Source organism: Oncorhynchus mykiss, chromosome 7 (genome assembly GCF_057628025.1).
Source record: "Oncorhynchus mykiss isolate SJ-2025 chromosome 7, ASM5762802v1, whole genome shotgun sequence".
In the NCBI taxonomy this organism is placed as follows: Eukaryota; Metazoa; Chordata; class Actinopteri; order Salmoniformes; family Salmonidae; genus Oncorhynchus; species Oncorhynchus mykiss.
Genome location: NC_143028.1, coordinates 4,842,222 through 4,869,349, shown reverse-complemented (window position 1 = coordinate 4,869,349; position 27,128 = coordinate 4,842,222). Strand labels below are relative to the sequence as shown.

The window sequence follows — 27,128 nt, the reverse complement described above, 5'->3', positions numbered from 1 at the left end:
AATGGCGGAGGGAGGAGGAGGGGGGTGTCATTAACCAGGGGGCTCGCCACAGGAGGAACTGATTTATGTGGAGGGAAGAAGGTAGACTAGTAGAAGCAGAGCTCTTTAATACTGTGGGTTGCTCTGATATGAGGGAGGAGAAACATTAGAGAGATGGAGAGGAACAGAGAGGGTGGGTAAAGAGACAGAAAGGAGGTTGGATAGAGGATTTTAGAGAGAACGATGGGAGGATTGATAGGATGGTAGAGAGAGAGAGGAGGTTTGATTGAAGGATGGTAGAGAGAGAGAGAGAGGAGATTTGATAGGATGGTATAGAGAGAGAGGAGATTTGATAGGATGGTAGAGAGAGAGGAGATTTGATAGGATGGTAGAGAGAGAGAGGAGATTTGATAGAATGGTAGAGAGGAGATTTGATAGGATGGTAGAGAGAGAGAGAAGATTTGATAGGATGGTGGAGAGGAGATTTGATAGGATGGTAGAGAGGAGGTTTGATAGGATGGTAGAGAGGAGATTTGATAGAAGGATGGTAGAGAGAGAGGAGGAGGTTTTTTAGGATGGTAGAGAGAGAGGAGGAGGTTTTTTAGGATGGTAGAGAGTGATTTGATAGGAGGATGGTAGAGAGAGAGAGAGGTTTGATAGGATGGTAGAGAGAGAGAGGAGATTTGATAGGATGGTAGAGCGAGAGGAGATTTGACAGGATGGTAGAGAGAGAGGAGATTTGACAGGATGGTAGAGAGAGAGAGAGGTTTGATAGGATGGTAGAGAGCGAGAGAGAGAGGTTTGATAGGATGGTAGAGAGAGAGATAGAGAGAGGTTTGATAGGATGGTAGAGAGCAAGAGAGAGAGGTTTGATAGGATGGTAGAGAGAGAGATAGGTTTGGTAGAAGGATGGTAGACAGAGGGTGTTTTTTAGGATGGTAGAGAGAGAGAGAGGTTTGATAGGATGGTAGAGAGAGAGAGGTTTGATAGGATGGTAGAGAGAGAGATAGAGGTTTGATAGGATGGTAGAGAGCGAGAGAGAGAGGTTTGATAGGATGGTAGAGAGAGGTTTGGTAGAAGGATGGTAGAGAGAGGAGGTTTTTTAGGATGGTAGAGAGAGAGGAGGTTTGGTAGAAGGATGGTAGCGAGAGGAGGTTTTTTAGGATGGTAGAGAGAGAGGAGGTTTGATAGGATGGTAGAGAGAGAGGTTTGGTAGAAGGATGGTAGAGAGAGGTTTTTTAGGATGGTAGAGAGAGAGGAGGTTTGGTAGAAGGATGGTAGAGAGAGGAGGTTTTTTAGGATGGTAGAGAGAGAGGAGGTTTGGTAGAAGGATGGCAGAGAGAGGAGGTTTGGTAGAAGGATGGTAGAGAGATTAGGTTTTTTAGGATGGTAGAGAGAGAGGAGGTTTGGTAGAAGGATGGCAGAGAGAGGAGGTTTGGTAGAAGGATGGCAGAGAGAAATATAGAGGAGAAGATGGAGATTGACGCTACGCAGCACGGCAGGCTGCCGTTAGCCGGAGACGTTAGCTAGAGACGTGTGTGAATGCAGACAGCGCTAATTGCCTCCCATACCGTTTTCCTCCCGGCCTCGTCACTCACCCTCTCTTCCTCCCCTCCCTCTCATTCTCTTCCTCTTGGCTGCAGCGCACTGTTCTGTGTAATCTTCAGTCTGAGCACCGCTCTCTCTCTCCATCTCTCAGCGGAGCTCCCCTCCCCCACTCTTTATTTCGCTCTCGTTCTCTCTCTCCTCTTGTCTCTCTCTCTCGCTCTGCTCTCGTTCTCTCTCCTCTTGTCTCTCTCTCTCTCCATCTCTCAGCGGAGCTCCCCTCCCCCACTCTTTCTTTCGCTCTCGTTCTCTCTCTCTCCATCTCTCAGCGGAGCTCCCCTCCCCCACTCTTTCTTTCGCTCTCGTTCTCTCTCTCCTCTTGTCTCTCTCTCTCGCTCTGCTCTCGTTCTCTCTCCTCTTGTCTCTCTCTCTCTCCATCTCTCAGCGGAGCTCCCCTCCCCCACTCTTTATTTCGCTCTCGTTCTCTCTCTCCTCTTGTCTCTCTCTCTATCTCTCAGCGGAGCTCCCCTCCCCCACTCTTTCTTTCGCTCTCGTTCTCCCTCTCCTCTTGTCTCTCTCTCTCGTTCTCTCTCCTCTTGTCTCTCTCTCTCTCCATCTCTCAGCGGAGCTCCCCTCCCCCACTCTTTCTTTCTCTCTCGCTCTGCTCTCGTTCTCTCTCTCCTCTTGTCTCTCTCTCTCTGCTCTCGTTCTCTCTCTCCTCTTGTCTCTCTCGGCTCACTCTGCTCTTCTGGCTGATGCAGTATTAATGGATCTCCTGGGCTGTGAGGCCGGCCTGCGCTCACTCTCACACACACACACACACACACACACACACACACACACACACACACGGAGGCTCGGCAGCGCTTTACACTCCTCTCCCCATTCAGCTGCTCCCCAGCCGCAGCGCTACACAGCTAACCATTTCAAGTGCTATCGATTGAACAGCGCCTGTTGTTCGTCACCTACCCGTGTGTGTGTGTGTGAGGGGGGGGGGGGTTACACATATCCATTCTCACATAAGGATTATTCACAAACCAACTGAATTCACAGAGCGCCCCCAGAAAAGCCTTTGTGTTTATGTGTGTGACAGATGTTGAAAACCCCAACCACGGTGCTACAGCCAATAATTACAGCTAATGTTGAAAAGCTGGAGCCACTGGTGTCACATCAGAAGTGTAGAGCCATGCTAACCCGTTCCCTCTCTCTCCTTCTCTCTCTTTAACCCCCTCAGTCCCAGAAACTGGCTGCTCCTATCAGACGTCCTGAAGAGACTCAGAATGTCCTCCAGGGCGTTCAGGGCAGCCTTCGCCCATCTGGAGGTAGCAACCATCGCCGAGGCAGAGTTCTACAAGCAGGCGTCACTGTCGCAGCTCTTCTCGTGCCCCGACGAGCTCGCCGCCTTCCTCCCCGACAGCAAGGAGCTGCTGGACCTGGTTGAGACCAGCTCGGAGCTGGCTGCGCTGCTGGGCTCCTCGCTAGAGTGTTTGGACAGCCGATGGGAGCCCAAAGGGGCCCGGGTCAAAGCTAAAGCCCGCTCGTGACCCTGAGATACACACACAGAGGGTGACTCTCAATAAGATCTACTTTCTCCTGAAGTGGACACTCCTTCACTAGTTCCCACAAATCTGGTGCAGTTATTTGGCTAGTGGTAGTTTTCCACCATGTTTCTTATACCAGTCCTTTCCTTTCAAATCGGTGAAGGGAAGTGAACACTTTGGGAGGAAGTTGAGAGTATTGGGACGTAGCCAACACACACACATGCTCCATGTGTACGTTCCCCTGCCCTGTGAGGACTGGATGTTGAATACTGGACAGTATCCCTTCAAAGAGGAAACAGACCCCAGCGCCACACAAACTGCATTTTTAAAATAAATATATTATATATGTATACCGATTTAATTTGTTCTATATATATATATATATATGTATGTATATCCATACTGTATATCTGCTGCTTTGGTTGTCATGTTGTGGTCAGGTTGTGGGTTTTGACACTGTTTGGGTTGACTAGGCTAGTGAACAGGTCATTGTTTGACTTTGGATCATGGCAGTGCACTTGATTTGAGCTTTACCGACCCATTGGACTTTGATAGATATATATATAGAGGTGAACTGTGACAAAAACATTTTAGCACTCATGGCTCATCCCAAAGATTTGGGGATTTTATTTTCAACATTGTCTAAAAACCTAGCTTTATTTGTCTCTTATTTATGACAATGAGGAATTCAGATATGATGTGGGTTTTTTGTCAAATATAAATGTAAAATACTACAAGACATTTCAATTGAAGAGTGAGATTCATGCTTGAACTTGTAAATAAGATGACCATTTCAGTAACTGTTTTTCTGACTGGGGTGTTTGGTTTGTTTGTTTAGGCAATGTAAGTGTTTAAACTTTGTAATTAAATACACTTATTTGTATTTATATTTTACAAAAAAGTTCATTTAAATAAATCGCAATAAAAGTGAACCTTTATCGTATTTTATTCATCTAAATCATTTCCATTTTTAGGTTTGTGAAATTCTGAAATTTTCCCCAAATTCCCAGTTTTTCCAGAAATTCTGGTTGTAGGATTCCTCCCTTGTCCGGGATTCTTCCAACCAGGACTATGGAAAAACACCGTTTGTCACCTATTCATTTGGTCTGAAAAATATTTTACTATTGACATTTGCCACTATGAATAACCTACCTCTCGATTTTGGATAATCTAGTCTAGAAATACAGTGCTCCCACACAGCTTTCACAGTTTTTTCTCTTGCAGTCGGCTCGGTGGTTTGTGTGCGTATTTAATCTTGGTTTTAACTTGCCACGCTGGCTCTCTCGTTCCGCTCCGCTCTCAGGGCACTATACTTTCCATCCTTGTTGATCTTGTTTTTTAAAGAGGAAGAGGATGCGATTTGTTGCCAGCAGGAATAGTTTGGTTCGAGTCAAAAGTAGGCTAACCCTTGTCCCCAGGATCCCAAACGCTTATATTTCCACTACGCCCTTCCCTTCACACACACAGTTCTCTGTAGTTAAGTAGAAAAGTCCGTCAGAATGTGGGGGGCAAATAGGACCTATTTTATTATTCCGTGGTTGTTGTTTGCCTTGAAATAGCGAAATATTAATTATATGTGTGGTGTGCTGCTTGTCATATGTGCTGGTTTGTGTTTGCGTAATATCCAGATCGGTGTTTTACAAAGCCATGCAGGCTAACAAACACCGCCAACAAGTTGACACAATCTACCCCTGCATAGCAGCGCCTGACTATCCGCAGGAAAGCCTGTTTGCGCCAGATGCATGTTGTTTAATCTGTAGTCCTTTTCTAGCTCATCAAAATGAACGTTTTTCGGTCTTGTTGATTTACCTCCGGTGTTTTATGTCCTAAGTATAAGGATATGAAAGTATCTCCTAGGCAACACGTTTCCCCCGTCATATTTGATTTGATTTCCAAAAATAATGACTATCCTATGTATAGCCCCTTTATTCGTGTGCTAGCATGGTCCGATAAAGTATGCCTATTTGAAATGTAGGCTAGCGGCTATATCCAAAACCAGCCATCAATATTAGAAATAATCCAACCGTTTTTTGATGTAGGCTAACATGATCAATTAAGCAAACCGGTAACGTTTTCTCTTCTGCCACACCAATTAGCGAGGTTTGGCTAGATTTTCCCTCTCCTTGTCTTTTTTGGGGTGAAACGTGTGTAGGCTACTTAATTAAAAAACTATAAATGACATTAGTGGGGTAATTATTTCCTTCTCGTCATCAGATTGGTGCTACCACGTGGGCTAATCCCCCGTTTATCTATTCGCTGTGACATTGGAGGCTCTGGAGCGCGGAGGGGCGTGTGGAGAGGGGAGGGAGATAAAGGAAGCCTTGGCGGCAGTACCCGGGCGCATCTGTTGAGAGGCGAAGGGAGGGGGACCTGCACGCTCTCTACATACATTGTTTACTGCTGTCATGCGCGCGCACACATTCTCGAACCTAGGCGTGTATACAGTATTTATGTGCATGTGTCTGTCAAGGGGGAGGTCGGGCTGTGAGTAAAGTGCTTGTAGCGGAGACGCGCAGATTCTAGTTTGGGCAGGAAGTGGGAGGAGGGGAGGAGGGGGGGGGGACTTTCAGGTGGATTAAATAACCTCGAAACTAATAAATTCAGCGGAGGCCTTTCAGGACGCTACGCAATGCGGTGCCGAAGCACTAGGCCTTCAGAGAGAGAGGGAGTAGAAGCGGGGCTAAGGTGTTTGCAATCAATCTCAGACTAAAGCGGGGGAGGGAGCCTCACTGAAAGGATCGCATTATTCTGCTCTACAAAGGAAATCGGAGAGTGCCGTCTCTAGGGGCCCTTGGCTGCATATTATAAGAGAGAGAGAAGCAGTAAGAGAGGGATTCTGAGGTGTAGTGTGAATTGTGTGTGTGTGTGTGGGGAGTGTCTTGTCTCACACCCCTAGTGTGCATCTCCATGATTTAGCTGCCAGATACTAAACTGACATTAATACCATACATGGCTTAACCTATAGAACGATATCCAATCCACAAATTGACCTCTGGAAGTCTAGAATCTTTATGACTTACCAATTGATATTCACACCGTTCCACACACATTGTCGGACACAGAGGGTAGGCTAGGGTGTGAGACAGAAGGCTTTACGTATGGCTACGTACACACACACACATCGCTGCTCTCTCTGGTAAGTAACAGCTACCATCTGCTACCCCTAACAGACACAAGAACGGGAGAGAACGGGATGGGAGAGGTCTAGAGGAGTGGACAGGAGAGGAGAGGTCTAGAGGAGTGGAGAGGTCTAGAGGAGAGGTCTAGAGGAGTGGACAGGAGAGGAGAGGTCTAGAGGAGTGGACAGGAGAGGAGAGGTCTAGAGGAGTGGACAGGAGAGGAGAGGTCTAGAGGAGTGGACAGGAGAGGTAAGGTCTAGAGGAGTGGACAGGAGAGGAGAGGTCTAGAGGAGTGGAGAGGAGAGAACGGGATGGGAGAGGTCTAGAGGAGTGGACAGGAGAGGTCTAGAGGAGTGGACAGGAGAGGACTGGATGGGAGAGGTCTAGAGGAGTGGACAGGAGAGGAGAGGTCTAGAGGAGTGGAGAGGAGAGGTCTAGAGGAGTGGACAGGAGAGGAGAGGTCTAGAGGAGTGGACAGGATGGGAGAGGTCTAGAGGAGTGGACAGGATGGGAGAGGTCTAGAGGAGTGGACATGAGAGGACAGGATGGGAGAGGTCTAGAGGAGTGGACAGGAGAGGAGAGGACAGGATGGGAGAGGTCTAGAGGAGCGGACAGGAGAGGAGAGGTCTAGAGGAGTGGACAGGAGAGGAGAGAATGGGATGGGAGAGGTCTAGAGGAGAGGACAGGATGGGAGAGATCTAGAGGAGTGGACAGGAGAGGACGGGATGGGAGAGGTCTAGAGGAGTGGCCAGGAGAGGACAGGATGGGAGAGGTCTAGAGGAGTGGACAGGAGAGGAGAGGAGAGGACTGGATGGGAGAGGTCTAGAGGAGTGGACAGGAGTGGAGAGGTCTAGAGGAGTGGACAGCAGAGGACTGGATGGGAGAGGTCTAGAGGAGTGGACAGGATGGGAGAGGTCTAGAGGAGTGGGCAGGAGATGAGAGGACTGGATGGGAGAGGTCTAGAGGAGTGGACAGGAGAGGAGAGGACTGGGTGGGAGAGGTCTAGAGGAGTGGACAGGAGAGGAGAGGACTGGATGGGAGAGGTCTGGAGGAGTGGACAGGAGAGGAGAGGTCTAGAGGAGTGGACAGGAGAGGAGAGGACTGGATGGGAGAGGACTAGAGGAGTGGACATGATGGGAGAGAACGGGATGGGAGAGGAGTGGACAGGATGGGAGAGAACGGGATGGGAGAGGTCTAGAGGAGTGGACTGGATGGGAGAGAACGGGATAGGAGAGGTCTAGAGGAGTGGACAGGACAGGAGAGGTCTAGAGGAGTGGACAGGAGAGGAGAGGTCTAGAGGAGTGGACAGGATGGGAGAGGTCTAGAGGAGTGGACAGGATGGGAGAGGTCTAGAGGAGTGGACAGGAGAGGAGAGGACTGGATGGGAGAGGTCTAGAGGAGTGGACAGGAGAGGAGAGGTCTAGAGGAGTGGAAAGGAGACGAGAGGACTGGATGGGAGAGGTCTAGAGGAGTGGACAGGAGAGGAGAGGACTGGATGGGAGAGGTCTAGAGGAGTGGACAGGAGAGGAGTGGACAAGAGTGGAGAGGTCTAGAGGAGTGGACAGGAGAGGACTGGATGGGAGAGGTCTAGAGGAGTGGACAGGATGGGAGAGGTCTAGAGGAGTGGGCAGGAGATGAGAGGACTGGATGGGAGAGGTCTAGAGGAGTGGACAGGAGAGGAGAGGAATGGATGGGAGAGGTCTAGAGGAGTGGACAGGAGAGGAGAGGACTGGATGGGAGAGGTCTGGAGGAGTGGACAGGAGAGGAGAGGTCTAGAGGAGTGGACAGGAGAGGAGAGGACTGGATGGGAGAGGACTAGAGGAGTGTACATGATGGGAGAGAACGGGATGGGAGAGGAGTGGACAGGATGGGAGAGAACGGGATGGGAGAGGTCTAGAGGAGTGGACTGGATGGGAGAGAATGGGATGGGAGAGGTCTAGAGGAGTGGACAGGACAGGAGAGGTCTAGAGGAGTGGACAGGAGAGGAGAGGTCTAGAGGAGTGGACAGGATGGGAGAGGTCTAGAGGAGTGGACAGGATGGGAGAGGTCTAGAGGAGTGGACAGGAGAGGAGAGGACTGGATGGGAGAGGTCTATAGGAGTGGACAGGAGGGGAGAGGTCTAGAGGAGTTGAAAGGAGACGAGAGGACTGGATGGGAGAGGTCTAGAGGAGTGGACAGGAGAGGAGAGGACTGGATGGGAGAGGTCTAGAGGAGTGGACAGGAGAGGAGAGGTCTAGAGGAGTGGACAGGAGAGGACAGGATGGGAGAGGTTTAGAGGAGTGGACAGGATGGGAGAGAACGGGATGGGAGAGGTCTAGAGGAGTGGACAGGATGCGAGAGAACGGGATGGGAGAGGTCTAGAGGAGTGGACTGGATGGGAGAGAACGGGATGGGAGAGGTCTAGAGGAGTGGACAGGAGAGGAGAGGTCTAGAGGAGTGGACAGGAGAGGAGAGGTCTAGAGGAGTGGACAGGATGGGAGAGGACTGGATGGGAGAGGTCTAGAGGAGTGGACAGGAGAGGAGAGGTCTAGAGGAGTGGACAGGAGAAGAGAGGACTGGATGGGAGAGGTCTAGAGGAGAGGACAGGAGAGGAAAGAATTGGATGGGAGAGGTCTAGAGGAGAGAACAGGATGGGAGAGATCTAGTGGAGAGAACGGGATGAGAGAGGTCTAGAGGAGTGGACAGGAAAGGAGAGGACGGGATGGGAGAAGTCTAGAGGAGTGGACAGGAGAGGAGAGGACAGGATGGGAGAGGTCTAGAGGTGTGGACAGGATGGGAGAGGTCTAGAGGAGTGGACAGGAGAGGACAGGATGGGAGAGGTCTAGAGGAGTGGACAGGAGAGGAGAGGTCTAGAGGAGTGGAAAGGAGAGGCGAGGACTGGATGTGAGAGGTCTAGAGGAGTGGACAGGAGAGGAGAGGACTGGATGGGAGAGGTCTAGAGGAGTGGACAGGAGAGGAGAGGACTGGATGGGAGAGGTCTAGAGGAGTGGACAGGAGGGGAGAGGACGGGATGGGAGAGGTCTAGAGGAGTGGAGAGGGCTGAATGGGAGAGGTCTAGAGGAGTGGACAGGAGAGGAGAGGATGGGATGGGAGAGATCTAGAGGAGTGGACAGGAGAGGAGAAAAGGGGATGGGAGAGGTCTAGAGGAGTGGACAGGAGAGGAGAGGCCTGGATGGGAGAGGTCTAGAGGAGTGGACAGGAGAGGAGAGGACTGGATGGGAGAGGTCTAGAGGAGTGGACAGGAGAGGAGAGGACTGGATGGGAGAGGTCTAGAGGAGTGGACAGGAGAGGAGAGGACTGGATGGGAGAGGTCTAGAGGAGTGGACAGGAGAGGAGAGGACTGGATGGGAGAGGTCTAGAGGAGTGGACAGGAGAGGAGAGGACGGGATGGGAGAGGTCTAGAGGAGGTGACAGGAGAGGAGAGGACGGGATGGGATAGGTCTAGAGGAGTTGACAGGAGAGGAGAGGTCTAGAGGAGTGGACAGGAGAGGAATGGATGGGAGAGGTCTAGAGGAGTGGACAGGAGAGGAGAGAACGGGATGGGAGAGGTCTAGAGGAGTGGACAGGAGAGGAGAGGTCTAGAGGAGTGGACAGGAGAGGCCTGGATGGGAGAGGTCTAGAGGAGTGGACAGGATGGGAGAGGTCTAGTGGAGTGGACAGGAGAGGAGATGTCTAGAGGAGTGGACAGGAGAGGAGAGGATGGGAGAGGTCTAGAGGAGTGGAAAGGAGAGGCGAGGACTGGATGGGAGAGGTCTAGAGGAGTGGACAGGAGAGGAGAGGTCTAGAGGAGTGGACAGGAGAGGAGAGGTCTAGAGGAGTGGAAAGGAGAGGCGAGGACTGGATGGGAGAGGTCTAGAGGAGTGGACAGGAGAGGAGAGGACTGGATGGGAGAGGTCTAGAGGAGTGGACAGGAGAGGAGAGGTCTAGAGGAGTGGACAGGAGAGGAAAGGTCTAGAGGAGTGGACAGGAGAGGAGAGGACTGGATGGGAGAGGTCTAGAGGAGTGGACAGGATGGGAGAGGTCTAGAGGAGTGGACAGGAGGGGAGAGGACGGGATGGGAGAGGTCTAGAGGAGTGGAGAGGGCTGGATGGGAGAGGTCTAGAGTAGTGGACAGGAGAGGAGAGGAATGGATGGGAGAGATCTAGAGAAGTGGACAGGAGAGGAGAAAAGGGGGTGGGAGAGGTCTAGAGGAGTGGACAGGAGAGGAGAGGCCTGGATGGGAGAGGTCTAGAGGAGTGGACAGGAGAGGAGAGGATGGGATGGGAGAGGTCTAGAGGAGTGGACAGGATAGGAGAGGACTGGATGGGAGAGGTCTAGAGGATTGGACAGGAGAGGAGAGGTCTAGAGGAGTGGACAGGAGAGGAAAGGTCTAGAGGAGTGGACAGGAGAGGAGAGGACTGGATGGGAGAGGTCTAGAGGAGTGGACAGGATGGGAGAGGTCTAGAGGAGTGGACAGGAGGGGAGAGGACGGGATGGGAGAGGTCTAGAGGAGTGGAGAGGGCTGGATGGGAGAGGTCTAGAGTAGTGGACAGGAGAGGAGAGGATGGGATGGGAGAGATCTAGAGGAGTGGACAGGAGAGGAGAAAAGGGGGTGGGAGAGGTCTAGAGGAGTGGACAGGAGAGGAGAGGTCTAGAGGAGTGGAAAGGAGAGGTGAGGACTGGATGGGAGAGGTCTAGAGGAGTGGACAGGAGAGGAGAGGACTGGATGGGAGAGGTCTAGAGGAGTGGACAGGAGAGGAGAGGACTGGATGGGAGAGGTCTAGAGGAGTGGACAGGAGAGGAGAGGACTGGATGGGAGAGGTCTAGAGGAGTGGACAGGAGAGGAGAGGTCTAGAGGAGTGGACAGGAGAGGAAAGGTCTAGAGGAGTGGACAGGAGAGGAGAGGACTGGATGGGAGAGGTCTAGAGGAGTGGACAGGATGGGAGAGGTCTAGAGGAGTGGACAGGAGGGGAGAGGACGGGATGGGAGAGGTCTAGAGGAGTGGAGAGGGCTGGATGGGAGAGGTCTAGAGTAGTGGACAGGAGAGGAGAGGAATGGATGGGAGAGATCTAGAGGAGTGGACAGGAGAGGAGAAAAGGGGGTGGGAGAGGTCTAGAGGAGTGGACAGGAGAGGAGAGGCCTGGATGGGAGAGGTCTAGAGGAGTGGACAGGAGAGGAGAGGATGGGATGGGAGAGGTCTAGAGGAGTGGACAGGATAGGAGAGGACTGGATGGGAGAGGTCTAGAGGATTGGACAGGAGAGGAGAGGTCTAGAGGAGTGGACAGGAGAGGAAAGGTCTAGAGGAGTGGACAGGAGAGGAGAGGACTGGATGGGAGAGGTCTAGAGGAGTCGACAGGATGGGAGAGGTCTAGAGGAGTGGACAGGAGGGGAGAGGACGGGATGGGAGAGGTCTAGAGGAGTGGAGAGGGCTGGATGGGAGAGGTCTAGAGTAGTGGACAGGAGAGGAGAGGATGGGATGGGAGAGATCTAGAGGAGTGGACAGGAGAGGAGAAAAGGGGGTGGGAGAGGTCTAGAGGAGTGGACAGGAGAGGAGAGGTCTAGAGGAGTGGAAAGGAGAGGTGAGGACTGGATGGGAGAGGTCTAGAGGAGTGGACAGGAGAGGAGAGGACTGGATGGGAGAGGTCTAGAGGAGTGGACAGGAGAGGAGAGGACTGGATGGGAGAGGTCTAGAGGATTGGACAGGAGGGGAGAGGACGGGATGGGAGAAGTCTAGAGGAGTGGAGAGGACTGGATGGGAGAGGTCTATAGGAGTGGACAGGAGAGGAGAGGACTGGATGGGAGAGGTCGAGAGGAGTGGACAGGAGAGGACTGGATGGGAGAGGTCTAGAGGAGTGGACAGGAGAGGAGAGGACTGGATGGGAGAGGTCTAGAGGAGTGGACAGGAGAGGAGAGGACGGGATGGGAGAGGTCTAGAGGAGTGGACAGGAGAGGAGAGGACTGGATGGGAGAGGTCTAGAGGAGTGGACAGGAGAGGAGAGGACGGGATGGGAGAGGTCTAGAGGAGGTGACAGGACAGGAGAGGACGGGATGGGAGAGGTCTAGAGGAGTGGACAGGAGAGGAGAGGACAGGATGGGAGAGGTCTAGAGGAGTGGACAGGAGAGGAGAGGTCTAGAAGAGTGGACAGGAGAGGAGAGGTCTAGAGGAGTGGACAGGAGAGGAGAGGACTGGATGGGAGAGGTCTAGAGGAGTGGACAGGAGAGGAGAGGACGGGATGGGAGAGGTCTAGAAGAGTGGACAGGAGAGGAGAGGTCTAGAAGAGTGGACAGGAGAGGAGAGGTCTAGAGGAGTGGACAGGAGAGGAGAGGACTGGATGGGAGAGGTCTAGAGGAGTGGACAGGAGAGGACTGGATGGGAGAGGTCTAGAGGAGTGGACAGGATGGGAGAGGTCTAGAGGAGTGGACAGGAGAGGAGAGGTCTAGAGGAGTGGACAGGAGAGGAGAGGACAGGATGGGAGAGGTCTAGAGGAGTGGACAGGAGAGGAGAGGACGGGATGGGAGAGGTTTAGAGGAGTGGACAGGAGAGGAGAGGACGGGATGGGAGAGGTCTAGAGGAGGGGACAGGAGAGGAGATAATTGGATGGGAGAGGTCTAGAGGAGTGGACAGGAGAGGAGAGGGCGGGATGGGAGAGGTCTAGAGGAGTGGACAGGAGAGAACGGGATGGGATAGGTCTAGAGGAGTGGACAGGAGAGGAGAGGAAAGGATGGGAGAGGTCTAGAGGAGTGGACAGGAGAGGAGAGGACGGGATGGGAGAGGTTTAGAGGAGTGGACAGGAGAGGAGAGGACGGGATGGGAGAGGTCTAGAGGAGTGGACAGGAGAGGAGAGGACGGGATGGGAGAGGTTTAGAGGAGTTGACAGGAGAGGAGAGGACGGGATGGGAGAGGTCTAGAGGAGTGGACAGGAGAGGAAAGAATGGGATGGGAGAGGATTGGAGGGAAGAGGTGCGAGAAAACGAAGGAAACTTTAGGATCTGTGTCTGTTCTGTTGAAGCCTCCAAAGACTAGGCCAACGCAGATTCAACAGGGGCAGTATGTGATTAAAAGCCTACCTTAATTAAACGTGTTGGTGGCAGTAGTCATTTGGATTGATTTGAATTAATTCGACAGGTATTTTTAATTAAGGAAAGGCTTAAAGCTTTAGTGATGACTCATCCTTCCCTGCACCAGTCAGCCCCATCAATAGGCCACGCAAGGCTCTGTGCTTATTCGCTATTATAACCTTGTAATAATGTTATTATCAATGGACCATTAACTTAATCCCAATGACCTTCTGACCTCTGTCAGTCATCACGAGCCCCTTAATGCATTCAGGACCAGTCTTCCCCTCTACATCCCTCTCTTTAATTTACTCAATTCAATTTAGTTGACTTTATTGTCATGGCAAGTTAAATGACTTACATTGTACACATATAACTTACAAGTACACATATAACAACCATGGTGAGACTAACAGTAGTAATAGTAGTAGTGGTGGTGGTAGCAGTAGGGGTAATGATATGCGAGTAAGGGTTCTCTCTCACTCACTAACTCATTCTGTCTTTCTCTCCCGCTCCCTCATCCATCTCTTTAGCTCCCTCTTTGCCCCCCTTTCTTTCACTGCCCCCCCCCCCCCCCCCCCCCCCCCATCATCTCTCCTTACCTCTCTCTTAACAGGCTGTGTTCTAACCAAGGCTATCTTATCTTAATTTACTGATCGTCTACCAACAGGGTGATGTGAATAGGACAGGGTTAGTAGTCTTTTTTGAGAGCTGCGTTGGACAACCTTACTGATATGAATGACTGTACAGCAGCAGCGATTTACAGGCACCTCTGAAACAACAGCGTTTATAAGAAAGTTAGCGCAGGCATCTCTTTCTGTCTTCAAGATAACGCTGGCTCGGCTTCCTCTGTGCTCAAAAACAATCAGAAACGCGGCAGATCGAGGGGGAAATGGAAAGAGGGCCGGAGGGGGAGTTGTGATAATGCGAGTGCCAGCACTGAATACACAGCACCAACACCCGCTCTCTCCTCTTCGCTTGCTCCGACTGTGTGTGTTGTGTGCTTGCATTTACATTCGTTTGAGCGAAAAAAAAAAGAGCCTTGGACTGATTCAACTGCTGCAGAATGGAACAAAGATCGGCTACAGCAACTTGAAAGTAGCTGCAAAAGATGGTCGCTTCACTTTAACTCCTGCCTAAAGCTAAGCAATAATGGGTTTGGTCATTTGAAAAGGTTCCTTTTGTTTGCTGAAAAAGTTTTCTTCAGCATGATTGTGATATGATTTATTGGAAGGCCAATGAGGGTACACCTGGGTCCTCTGCACACCTACATGTACAGTGGCTTGAAGAAGTATTCACCTACCTTGGTATTTTTCCTATTTCCTACAACCTGGAATTAAAATAGATTTTTGCGGAGTTTATATCATTTGATTTACACAATATGCCTACCAATATGCCTACCACTTTGAAGATGCAAAATATTTATTGTGAAGCAAACAAGAAATAAGACAAAAAAACAGAACTTGAGCGTACATAACTATTCACCCCCCCCCCCCCCCCCCACAAATCAAATACTTTATAGTGCCACCTTTGCAGGAAATAGAGCTGCAGTCTCTTGGAGTATGTCTCTATAAGCTTGGTACATCTAGCCACTGGGATTTTTGCTCATTCTTCAAGGCAATACTGCTTCAGCTCCTTCAAGTTGGATGGGTTCTGCTGGTGAAGAGCAGTCTTTAAGTCATACCACAGATTCTCAATTGGATTCAGGTCTGGGCTTTGACTAGACCCTTCCAGGACATTTAAATGTTTCCCCTTATACCACTCAAGTGTTGCTTTAGCAGTATGCTTAGGGTCATTGTCCTGCTGGAAGCATGCCACTGCCATGCTTCACTGTGGGGATGGTATTCTCAGGGTGATGAGAGGCACCATTCATAGTGTTTTACTTGATGGCCAAAAAGCTCAATTTTAGTCTCATCTGACCAGAGTTCTTTCTTCCATGCCTTTTGGCGAACACCAAATGTGTTTGATTCTTTTTTTACTTTAAGCAATGGCTTTTTTCTGGCCACTCTTCCGTAAAGCCCAGCTCTATGGAGTGTACGGCTCAAAGTGGTCCTATGGAACAGATACTCTGTAGCTCTGCAGCTCCTTCAGGGTTATCTTTGGTCTCTTTGTTGCCTCTCTGATTAATGCCCTCCTTGCCTGGTCTGTGAGTTTTGGTGGGCGGCCCTCTCTTGGCAGGTTTGTTGTGGTGGCATATTCTTTCCATTTTTTAATAATGGATTTAATGGTGCTCCGTGGGATGTTCAAAGTTTCGGATATTTTTTTATAACCCAACCCTGTTTTGTACTTCCCCACAGCTTTGTCCCTGACCTGTTTGGCGAAATCCTTGGTCTTCATGGTGCCGCTTGCTTGGTGGTGTTGCAGACTCTGGGGCCTTTCAGAACAGGTGTTTATATACTGAGATCATGTGACACTTAGATTGCACACAGGTGGACTTTATTTAGCTAATTATGTGACTTCTGAAGGTAATTGGTTGCACCAGATCTTATTTAGGGGTTTCATAGCAAAGAGGGTGAACACATATGCACACACCACTTTTCAGTTTTTTATTTTGTAGAAACAATTTGTAGTAATAAAGTAATTTTTTCACTTCACCAATTTGGACTATTTTGTGTATGTCCGTTACATGAAATCCAAATAAATATCTATTTAAATTACAGGTTGTAATGCAACAAAATAGGAAAAATGCCAAGGGGGATGAATACTTTTGCAATGCACTGTAGTATTAGCCCACTGAGCTAAAGCCTAAGTCTGGGAGCTAACACAATTATTTAGTTCTCACGCAAGGTTGGGCTACTCATCACTCGAGTATAGTACACCGAACAACCTCCGCTTCTCACTCACACACACGCACACACACCCTCCAGCTCTGACCTCTCTTTGGAAGAGAAAGTGGTTACAAATTACTAAACACTGCATTTCTCAGAGGTCATATGACAGCAGAGGGGTCATATGCTGAGAAGGAAAACAGTCCTCCTCCACCTCCTGTCCCAGCTAGCACATAACGTTCTGAGAACCATATGTTTCTTAGAGCTTGGTGAGAGCGTGGTTGTCCCATGGTTATTTTGCATACAACCTTCCCACAACTTTCTAGGAATGTTATAGAATAGTTGCTTGGCTTTGGAACATTCTCAGCACATTTAAGGAACGTTTGCATGGTTAATGCCTAAGCAAATACATTAACCACGTGTCCTATTTGTTCAAAAAGTTATCCTAAGCTAGCAGAGTTATTGCTGGAACATTCAGTGAACGTTTTAAGGAAGTTATGAAAAAGACCTCCAAATATCCAATATATTCTGTTTCAGATTGTAAATAAAACCTCCCAGGAGAATGTCCAGGGGACCATAGTAAAACATTCCCAGAACAAGCTAAATGTCCAGGGGACCATAGTCAAACATTCCCAGAACAAGCTAAATGTCCAGGGGACCATAGTCAAACATTCCCAGAACAGGCTAAATGTCCAGGGGACCATAGTCAAACATTCCCAGAACAGGCTAAATGTCCAGGGGACCATAGTAAAACACTCCCAGAACAGGCTAAATGTCCAGGGGACCAGAGTAAAACATTCCCAGAACAGGCTAAATGTCCAGGGGACCATAGTAAAACATTCCCAGAACAGGCTAAATGTCCAGGGGACCATAGTAAAACATTCCCAGAACAGGCTAAATGTCCAGGGGACCATAGTAAAACATTCCCAGAACAGGCTAAATGTTCAGGGGACCATAGTAAAACATTCCCAGAACAGGCTAAATGTCCAGGGGGCCATAGTAAAACATTCCCAGAACAGGCTAAATGTTCAGGGGACCATAGTAAAACATTCCCAGAACAGGCTAAATGTCCAGGGGACCATAGTAAAACATTCCCAGAACAAGCTAAATGTTCAGGGTACCTTAGTAAACCATTCCCAGAACAAGCTAAATGTTCAGGGGACCATAGTAAAACATTCCCAGAACAGGCTAAATGTCCAGGAGACCACAGTAAAACATTCCCAGAACAGGCTAAATGTCCAGGGTACCATAGTAAAACATTCACAGAACAGGCTAAATGTTCAGGGGACCATAGTAAAACATTCCCAGAACAAGCTAAATGTCCAGGGGACCATAGTAAAACATTCCCAGAACAGGCTAAATGTCCAGGGGACCATAGTAAAACATTCCCAGAACAGGCTAAATGTCCAAGGGACCATAGTAAAACATTCCCAGAACAGGCTAAATGTTCAGGGGACGATAGTAAAACATTCTCAGAACAGGCTAAATGTCCAGGGGATCATAGTAAAACATTACCAGAACAGGCTAAATGTTCAAGGGACCATAGTAAAACATTCCCAGAACAGGCTAAATGTCCAGGGGACCATAGTAAAACATTCCCAGAACAGGCTAAATGTTCAGGGGACCATAGTAAAACATTCCCAGAACAGGCTAAATGTCCAGGGGACCATAGTAAAACATTCCCAGAACAGGCTAAATGTCCAGGGGACCAGAGTAAAACATTCCCAGAACAGGCTAAATGTTCAGGGGACCATAGTAAAACATTCCCAGAACAAGCTAAATGTTCAGGGGACCATAGTAAAACATTCCCAGAACAGGCTAAATGTCCAGGGGACCATAGTAAAACATTCCCAGAACAGGCTAAATTTCCAGGGGACCATAGTAAAACATTCCCAGAACAGGCTAAATGTTCAGGGGACCATAGTAAAACATTCCCAGAACAGGCTAAATGTTCAGGGGACCATAGTAAAACATTCACAGAACAGGCTAAATGTCCAGGGGACCATAGTAAAACATTCCCAGAACAGGCTAAATGTCCAGGGGACCTTAGTAAAACATTCCCAGAACAAGCTAAATGTTCAGGGGACCATAGTAAAACATTCCCAGAACAGGCTAAATGTCCAGGGGACCATAGTAAAACATTCCCAGAACAGGCTAAATGTCCAGGGGACCATAGTAAAACATTCCCAGAACAGGCTAAATGTCCAGGGGGCCATAGTAAAACATTCCCAGAACAGGCTAAATGTTCAGGGGACCATAGTAAAACATTCCCAGAACAGGCTAAATGTCCAGGGGACCTTAGTAAAACATTCCCAGAACAAGCTAAATGTTCAGGGGACCATAGTAAAACATTCCCAGAACAGGCTAAATGTCCAGGGGACCATAGTAAAACATTCCCAGGACAGGCTAAATGTCCAGGGGACCATAGTAAAACATTCCCAGAACAGGCTAAATGTCCAGGGGACCATAGTAAAACATGCCCAGAACAGGCTAAATGTCCAGGGGACCATAGTAAAACATTCCCAGAACAGGCTAAATGTTCAGGGGACCATAGTAAAACATTCACAGAACAGGCTAAATGTCCAGGGGACCATAGTAAAACATTCCCAGAACAGGCTAAATGTCCAGGGGACCTTAGTAAAACATTCCCAGAACAAGCTAAATGTTCAGGGGACCATAGTAAAACATTCCCAGAACAGGCTAAATGTCCAGGGGACCATAGTAAAACATTCCCAGAACAGGCTAAATGTCCAGGGGACCATAGTAAAACATTCCCAGAACAGGCTAAATGTCCAGGGGGCCATAGTAAAACATTCCCAGAACAGGCTAAATGTTCAGGGGACCATAGTAAAACATTCCCAGAACAGGCTAAATGTCCAGGGGACCTTAGTAAAACATTCCCAGAACAAGCTAAATGTTCAGGGGACCATAGTAAAACATTCCCAGAACAGGCTAAATGTCCAGGGGACCATAGTAAAACATTCCCAGGACAGGCTAAATGTCCAGGGGACCATAGTAAAACATTCCCAGAACAGGCTAAATGTCCAGGGGACCATAGTAAAACATGCCCAGAACAGGCTAAATGTCCAGGGGACCATAGTAAAACATTCCCAGAACAGGCTGAATTTCCAGGGGACCATAGTAAAACATTCCCAGAACAGGCTAAATGTCCAGGGGACCATAGTAAAACATTCCCAGAACAGGCTAAATGTTCAGGGGACCATAGTAAAACATTCCCAGAACAGGCTAAATGTTCAGGGGACCATAGTAAAACATTCCCAGAACAGGCTAAATGTCCAGGGGGCCATAGTAAAACATTACCAGAACAGGCTAAATGTTCAAGGGACCATAGTAAAACATTCCCAGAACAGGCTAAATGTCCAGGGGACCATAGTAAAACATTCCCAGAACAGGCTAAATGTTCAGGGGACCATAGTAAAACATTCCCAGAACAGGCTAAATGTCCAGGGGACCATAGTAAAACATTCCCAGAACAGGCTAAATGTCCAGGGGACCAGAGTAAAACATTCCCAGAACAGGCTAAATGTTCAGGGGACCATAGTAAAACATTCCCAGAACAAGCTAAATGTTCAGGGGACCATAGTAAAACATTCCCAGAACAGGCTAAATGTCCAGGGGACCATAGTAAAACATTCCCAGAACAGGCTAAATTTCCAGGGGACCATAGTAAAACATTCCCAGAACAGGCTAAATGTTCAGGGGACCATAGTAAAACATTCCCAGAACAGGCTAAATGTTCAGGGGACCATAGTAAAACATTCACAGAACAGGCTAAATGTCCAGGGGACCATAGTAAAACATTCCCAGAACAGGCTAAATGTCCAGGGGACCTTAGTAAAACATTCCCAGAACAAGCTAAATGTTCAGGGGACCATAGTAAAACATTCCCAGAACAGGCTAAATGTCCAGGGGACCATAGTAAAACATTCCCAGAACAGGCTAAATGTCCAGGGGACCATAGTAAAACATTCCCAGAACAGGCTAAATGTCCAGGGGGCCATAGTAAAACATTCCCAGAACAGGCTAAATGTTCAGGGGACCATAGTAAAACATTCCCAGAACAGGCTAAATGTCCAGGGGACCATAGTAAAACATTCCCAGGACAGGCTAAATGTCCAGGGGACCATAGTAAAACATTCCCAGAACAGGCTAAATGTCCAGGGGACCATAGTAAAACATGCCCAGAACAGGCTAAATGTCCAGGGGACCATAGTAAAACATTCCCAGAACAGGCTAAATGTTCAGGGGACCATAGTAAAACATTCACAGAACAGGCTAAATGTCCAGGGGACCATAGTAAAACATTCCCAGAACAGGCTAAATGTCCAGGGGACCTTAGTAAAACATTCCCAGAACAAGCTAAATGTTCAGGGGACCATAGTAAAACATTCCCAGAACAGGCTAAATGTCCAGGGGACCATAGTAAAACATTCCCAGAACAGGCTAAATGTCCAGGGGACCATAGTAAAACATTCCCAGAACAGGCTAAATGTCCAGGGGGCCATAGTAAAACATTCCCAGAACAGGCTAAATGTTCAGGGGACCATAGTAAAACATTCCCAGAACAGGCTAAATGTCCAGGGGACCTTAGTAAAACATTCCCAGAACAAGCTAAATGTTCAGGGGACCATAGTAAAACATTCCCAGAACAGGCTAAATGTCCAGGGGACCATAGTAAAACATTCCCAGGACAGGCTAAATGTCCAGGGGACCATAGTAAAACATTCCCAGAACAGGCTAAATGTCCAGGGGACCATAGTAAAACATGCCCAGAACAGGCTAAATGTCCAGGGGACCATAGTAAAACATTCCCAGAACAGGCTAAATGTCCAGGGGACCATAGTAAAACATTCCCAGAACAGGCTAAATGTCCAGGGGACCATAGTAAAACATTCCCAGAACAGGCTAAATGTTCAGGGGACCATAGTAAAACATTCCCAGAACAGGCTAAATGTTCAGGGGACCATAGTAAAACATTCCCAGAACAGGCTAAATGTCCAGGGGGCCATAGTAAAACATTCCCAGAACAGGCTAAATGTTCAGGGGACCATAGTAAAACATTCCCAGAACAGGCTAAATGTCCAGGGGACCATAGTAAAACATTCCCAGAACAAGCTAAATGTTCAGGGTACCTTAGTAAACCATTCCCAGAACAAGCTAAATGTTCAGGGGACCATAGTAAAACATTCCCAGAACAGGCTAAATGTCCAGAGGACCACAGTAAAACATTCCCAGAACAGGCTAAATGTCCAGGGTACCATAGTAAAACATTCCCAGAACAGGCTAAATGTCCAAGGGACCATTGTAAAACATTCCCAGAACAGGCTAAATGTTCAGGGGACCATAGTAAAACATTCCCAGAACAAGCTAAATGTCCAAGGGACCATAGTAAAACATTCCCATAACAGGCTAAATGTTCAGGGGACGATAGTAAAACATTCTCAGAACAGGCTAAATGTCCAGGGGACCATAGTAAAACATTACCAGAACAGGCTAAATGTCCAGGGGACCACAGTAAAACATTCCCAGAACAGGCTAAATGTCCAGGGGACCATAGTAAAACATTCCCAGAACAGGCTAAATGTCCAGGGGACCAAAGTAAAACATTCCCAGAACAGGCTAAATGTCCAGGGGACCATAGTAAAACATGCCCAGAACAGGCTAAATGTCCAGGGGACCATAGTAAAACATTCCCAGAACAGGCTAAATGTTCAGGGGACCATAGTAAAACATTCCCAGAACAGGCTAAATGTCCAGGGGACCATAGTAAAACATTCCCAGAACAGGCTAAATGTCCAGGGGACCAGAGTAAAACATTCCCAGAACAGGCTAAATGTTCAGGGGACCATAGTAAAACATTCCCAGAACAAGCTAAATGTTCAGGGGACCATAGTAAAACATTCCCAGAACAGGCTAAATGTTCAGGGGACCATAGTAAAACATTCACAGAACAGGCTAAATGTCCAGGGGACCATAGTAAAACATTCCCAGAACAGGCTAAATGTCCAGGGGACCTTAGTAAAACATTCCCAGAACAAGCTAAATGTTCAGGGGACCATAGTAAAACATTCCCAGAACAGGCTAAATGTCCAGGGGACCATAGTAAAACATTCCCAGAACAGGCTAAATGTCCAGGGGACCATAGTAAAACATTCCCAGAACAGGCTAAATGTCCAGGGGGCCATAGTAAAACATTCCCAGAACAGGCTAAATGTTCAGGGGACCATAGTAAAACATTCCCAGAACAGGCTAAATGTCCAGGGGACCTTAGTAAAACATTCCCAGAACAAGCTAAATGTTCAGGGGACCATAGTAAAACATTCCCAGAACAGGCTAAATGTCCAGGGGACCATAGTAAAACATTCCCAGAACAGGCTAAATGTCCAGGGGACCATAGTAAAACATTCCCAGAACAGGCTAAATGTCCAGGGGACCATAGTAAAACATGCCCAGAACAGGCTAAATGTCCAGGGGACCATAGTAAAACATTCCCAGAACAGGCTAAATGTCCAGGGGACCATAGTAAAACATTCCCAGAACAGGCTAAATGTCCAGGGGACCATAGTAAAACATTCCCAGAACAGGCTAAATGTTCAGGGGACCATAGTAAAACATTCCCAGAACAGGCTAAATGTTCAGGGGACCATAGTAAAACATTCCCAGAACAGGCTAAATGTCCAGGGGGCCATAGTAAAACATTCCCAGAACAGGCTAAATGTTCAGGGGACCATAGTAAAACATTCCCAGAACAGGCTAAATGTCCAGGGGACCATAGTAAAACATTCCCAGAACAAGCTAAATGTTCAGGGTACCTTAGTAAACCATTCCCAGAACAAGCTAAATGTTCAGGGGACCATAGTAAAACATTCCCAGAACAGGCTAAATGTCCAGAGGACCACAGTAAAACATTCCCAGAACAGGCTAAATGTCCAGGGTACCATAGTAAAACATTCCCAGAACAGGCTAAATGTCCAAGGGACCATTGTAAAACATTCCCAGAACAGGCTAAATGTTCAGGGGACCATAGTAAAACATTCCCAGAACAAGCTAAATGTCCAGGGGACCATAGTAAAACATTCCCAGAACAGGCTAAATGTCCAGGGGACCATAGTAAAACATTCCCAGAACAGGCTAAATGTCCAAGGGACCATAGTAAAACATTCCCATAACAGGCTAAATGTTCAGGGGACGATAGTAAAACATTCTCAGAACAGGCTAAATGTCCAGGGGACCATAGTAAAACATTACCAGAACAGGCTAAATGTCCAGGGGACCACAGTAAAACATTCCCAGAACAGGCTAAATGTCCAGGGGACCATAGTAAAACATTCCCAGAACAGGCTAAATGTCCAGGGGACCAGAGTAAAACATTCCCAGAACAGGCTAAATGTCCAGGGGACCATAGTAAAACATGCCCAGAACAGGCTAAATATCCAGGGGACCATAGTAAAACATTCCCAGAACAGGCTAAATGTCCAGGGGACCATAGTAAAACATTCCCAGAACAGGCTAAATGTCCAGGGGACCATAGTAAAACATTCACAGAACAGGCTAAATGTTCAGGGGACCATAGTAAAACATTCCCAGAACAGGCTAAATGTTCAGGGGACCATAGTAAAACATTCCCAGAACAGGCTAAATGTCCAGGGGGCCATAGTAAAACATTCCCAGAACAGGCTAAATGTTCAGGGGACCATAGTAAAACATTCCCAGAACAGGCTAAATGTCCAGGGGACCATAGTAAAACATTCCCAGAACAAGCTAAATGTTCAGGGTACCTTAGTAAACCATTCCCAGAACAAGCTAAATGTTCAGGGGACCATAGTAAAACATTCCCAGAACAGGCTAAATGTCCAGAGGACCACAGTAAAACATTCCCAGAACAGGCTAAATGTCCAGGGTACCATAGTAAAACATTCCCAGAACAGGCTAAATGTCCAAGGGACCATTGTAAAACATTCCCAGAACAGGCTAAATGTTCAGGGGACCATAGTAAAACATTCCCAGAACAAGCTAAATGTCCAGGGGACCATAGTAAAACATTCCCAGAACAGGCTAAATGTCCAGGGGACCATAGTAAAACATTCCCAGAACAGGCTAAATGTCCAAGGGACCATAGTAAAACATTCCCAGAACAGGCTAAATGTTCAGGGGACGATAGTAAAACATTCTCAGAACAGGCTAAATGTCCAGGGGACCATAGTAAAACATTACTAGAACAGGCTAAATGTCCAGGGGACCACAGTAAAACATTCCCAGAACAGGCTAAATGTCCAGGGGACCATAGTAAAACATTCCCAGAACAGGCTAAATGTCCAGGGGACCATAGTAAAACATTCCCAGAACAGGCTAAATGTTCAGGGGACCATAGTAAAACATTCCCAGAACAGGCTAAATGTCCAGGGGACCATAGTAAAACATTCCCAGAACAGGCTAAATGTCCAGGGGACCAGAGTAAAACATTCCCAGAACAGGCTAAATGTTCAGGGGACCATAGTAAAACATTCACAGAACAGGCTAAATGTTCAGGGGACCATAGTAAAACATTCCCAGAACAGGCTAAATGTCCAGGGGGCCAGAGTAAAACATTCCCAGAACAAGCTAAATGTCCAGGGGACCAGAGTAAAACATTCTCAGAACAGGCTAAATGTCCAGGGGACCATAGTAAAACATTCCCAGAACAGGCTAAATGTTCAGGGGACCATAGTAAAACATTCCCAGAACAGGCTAAATGTCCAGGGGGCCAGAGTAAATCATTCCCAGAACAAGCTAAATGTCCAGGGGACCATAGTAAAGCATTCCCAGAACAGGCTAAATGTTCAGGGGACCATAGTAAAACATTCACAGAACAAGCTAAATGTCCAGGGACCATAGTAAAACATTCCCAGAACAGGCTAAATGTTCAGGGGACCATAGTAAAAAATTCACAGAACAAGCTAAATGTCCAGGGGACCAGAGTAAAACATTCCCAGAACAGGCTAAATGTCCAGGGGACCATAGTAAAACATTCCCAGAACAGGCTAAATGTCCAGGGGACCATAGTAAAACATTCACAGAACAAGCTAAATGTCCAGGGGACCATAGTAAAACATTCCCAGAACAGGCTAAATGTCCAAGGGACCAGAGTAAAACATTCCCAGAACAGGCTAAATGTTCAGGGGACCAGAGTAAAACATTCCCAGAACAAGCGAAATGTACACTTCCGTTTAAAATGTTCAATTTTACTGGTTTCATTTCCAGAACCAACAGGTAACCAAACACATATGTTCTCACAACTTCCAAGGAACCAAATGTGCTATCTGGAGTGTCATCAACTCAAAGGAGTTATGGGAGGATGGCACAGCTTAGTTTTTTAGTCTCCTGAAGAGCTTCTATACAACTTTGTTTTTTCCCTGGCCGCTGCTTTCAGAAGATCCCTTCCCTCCCCCTCATTTTCCAATCTGCCCTTGTCTTGCTGCGGAAGCAGAGGCCGGGAGTGGAATTCTTTGTGGGAGTAGTGTAATTCCCGAGCTTTAGACTCATACAGACCATTCTCTCCACATGGACTTACATGTCAGTCATTTAGCAGCTGCTCTTATCCAGAGCGACTTAAGTGTGTTCAGCTAAGGTAAGGGAGCTAACAAGTAAAAGCGTGCGCAACAGGGGTGCCTAAAAAACGATTCAATGCTTCCTATAATTCAGTATCAGTGCAAAGTACATAGAGTCTGTGGTGTGCGTGAGTGTGCATACAGGCGCATTGCCACGAATGTTCAATTGTATCAAATTACAGCACATGCTGCGATACGGAAGGAATAACTCTTTCTTTGTGACAGCTAGATGTGATTATTCCATACGCAACGCCTCGCTAATTCTGAGTGAAAAACATCGTTCTTTGTAGGAAAATCTCTCCAATGAGGGATATCTGAGGATGTATCTCTCAATAAGGGCTTAGCCTCTATCTCTCTCTCGCGCTTTCTTTCTGTCCCTCCCCTCCTCCTACCTCCTGTCTTACCCCCCCCCCCCCTCTCTCTTTCTCTCTCTAACAGCCTGTCAGTCAGCAGAAGCTGTAGGGTCTGTCAAGGTGTCCGCTGACGGCCCTGTGTCTGAGGCAGCTGCAGCCTCTGCATCAAAAAGACAGCCGTGTGTGTGCCAAAGGTAAATAGGCTTCTGCTGGATCATCCAATCTTTCTCTCGCTCTCTTTCTGGGTGTGATGGTGATGTGTCCTCTATGTCTGATGGTGGAGTGTGTGTGTGTGTGATGGCTGTGCGGTAGCGTGGGGAGCTGCAGTTTGATGATATTAAATATTAAAAGGCTTCCATGAATAATGGAGTCTGACAGCTCGTCCCCAGTGTCTGCCTGGCTCTGCTGCCGCACACACACGGATGAGTGTGCGCTGTTCTACAAAGGCCACTCCCTGGTCTTTCTCTTCCTCTCCCTTTGTCCTGCTCTCTCTTCCTCTCTCTGTTATTGCTCCTGTCTTTTCTCCATCCATTCTCTGTTCCCTCCCCTCTCCAGAGACCATCCGTCCCTCTCAACCCCCTGTTCCCCCAGGGGTCCCTGTCCTCCCGAGTCTAGTCAGGGAAGGGTGAGCAGCCCGCCTGTGTCAACCTCTCACACACCATCTCTCTCTCTCTCTCTCTCTCTCTCTCACACACACACACACACACACACACACACACACACACACACACACACACACACACACACTCTTTCCTTATCTGTTCACTGTCACCTCACTGAAGTGTGTTTCCAACCGTTGTCTGCACCATGTGAGAAAACATACACACAAACATTTAGAAACACACAGGTAGACTCATAACACATTCTCTCTGCTATCAGTCCTCATCTGTTGGTTGAGCTCTGCTATCAGTCCTCATCTATTGGTTGAGCTCTGCTATCAGTCCTCATCTGTTGGTTGAGCTCTGCTATCAGTCCTCATCTATTGGTTGAGCTCTGCTATCAGTCCTCATCTATTGGTTGAGCTCTTCTATCAGTCCTCATCTGTTGGTTGAGCTCTGCTATCAGTCCTCATCTGTTGGTTGAGCTCTGCTATCAGTCCTCATCTATTGGTTGAGCTCTGCTATCAGTTCTCATCTGTTGGTTGAGCTCTGCTATCAGTCCTCATCTGTTGGTTGAGCTC

The 27,128-nt window shown here is 48.1% G+C and overlaps 1 protein-coding gene across 6 annotated transcripts in view; it reads left to right on the top strand.

Moving 5' to 3' along the window:
• Nucleotides 1-3,997, top strand: part of LOC118965242 (BCL-6 corepressor) — a 98,493-nt gene extending 94,496 nt beyond the window's left edge. For all 6 annotated transcript variants that reach the window (XM_090239920.1, XM_090239919.1, XM_090239917.1 and 3 more), the window contains one exon: nucleotides 2,759-3,997. In XM_090239920.1, the coding sequence (XP_090096046.1) occupies nucleotides 2,759-3,068 (310 nt within the window). In that variant the 3' untranslated portion in view covers nucleotides 3,069-3,997. The remainder of the gene's footprint in view (nucleotides 1-2,758) is intronic.
• The last annotated feature ends 23,131 nt before the right edge of the window (nucleotides 3,998-27,128 follow it).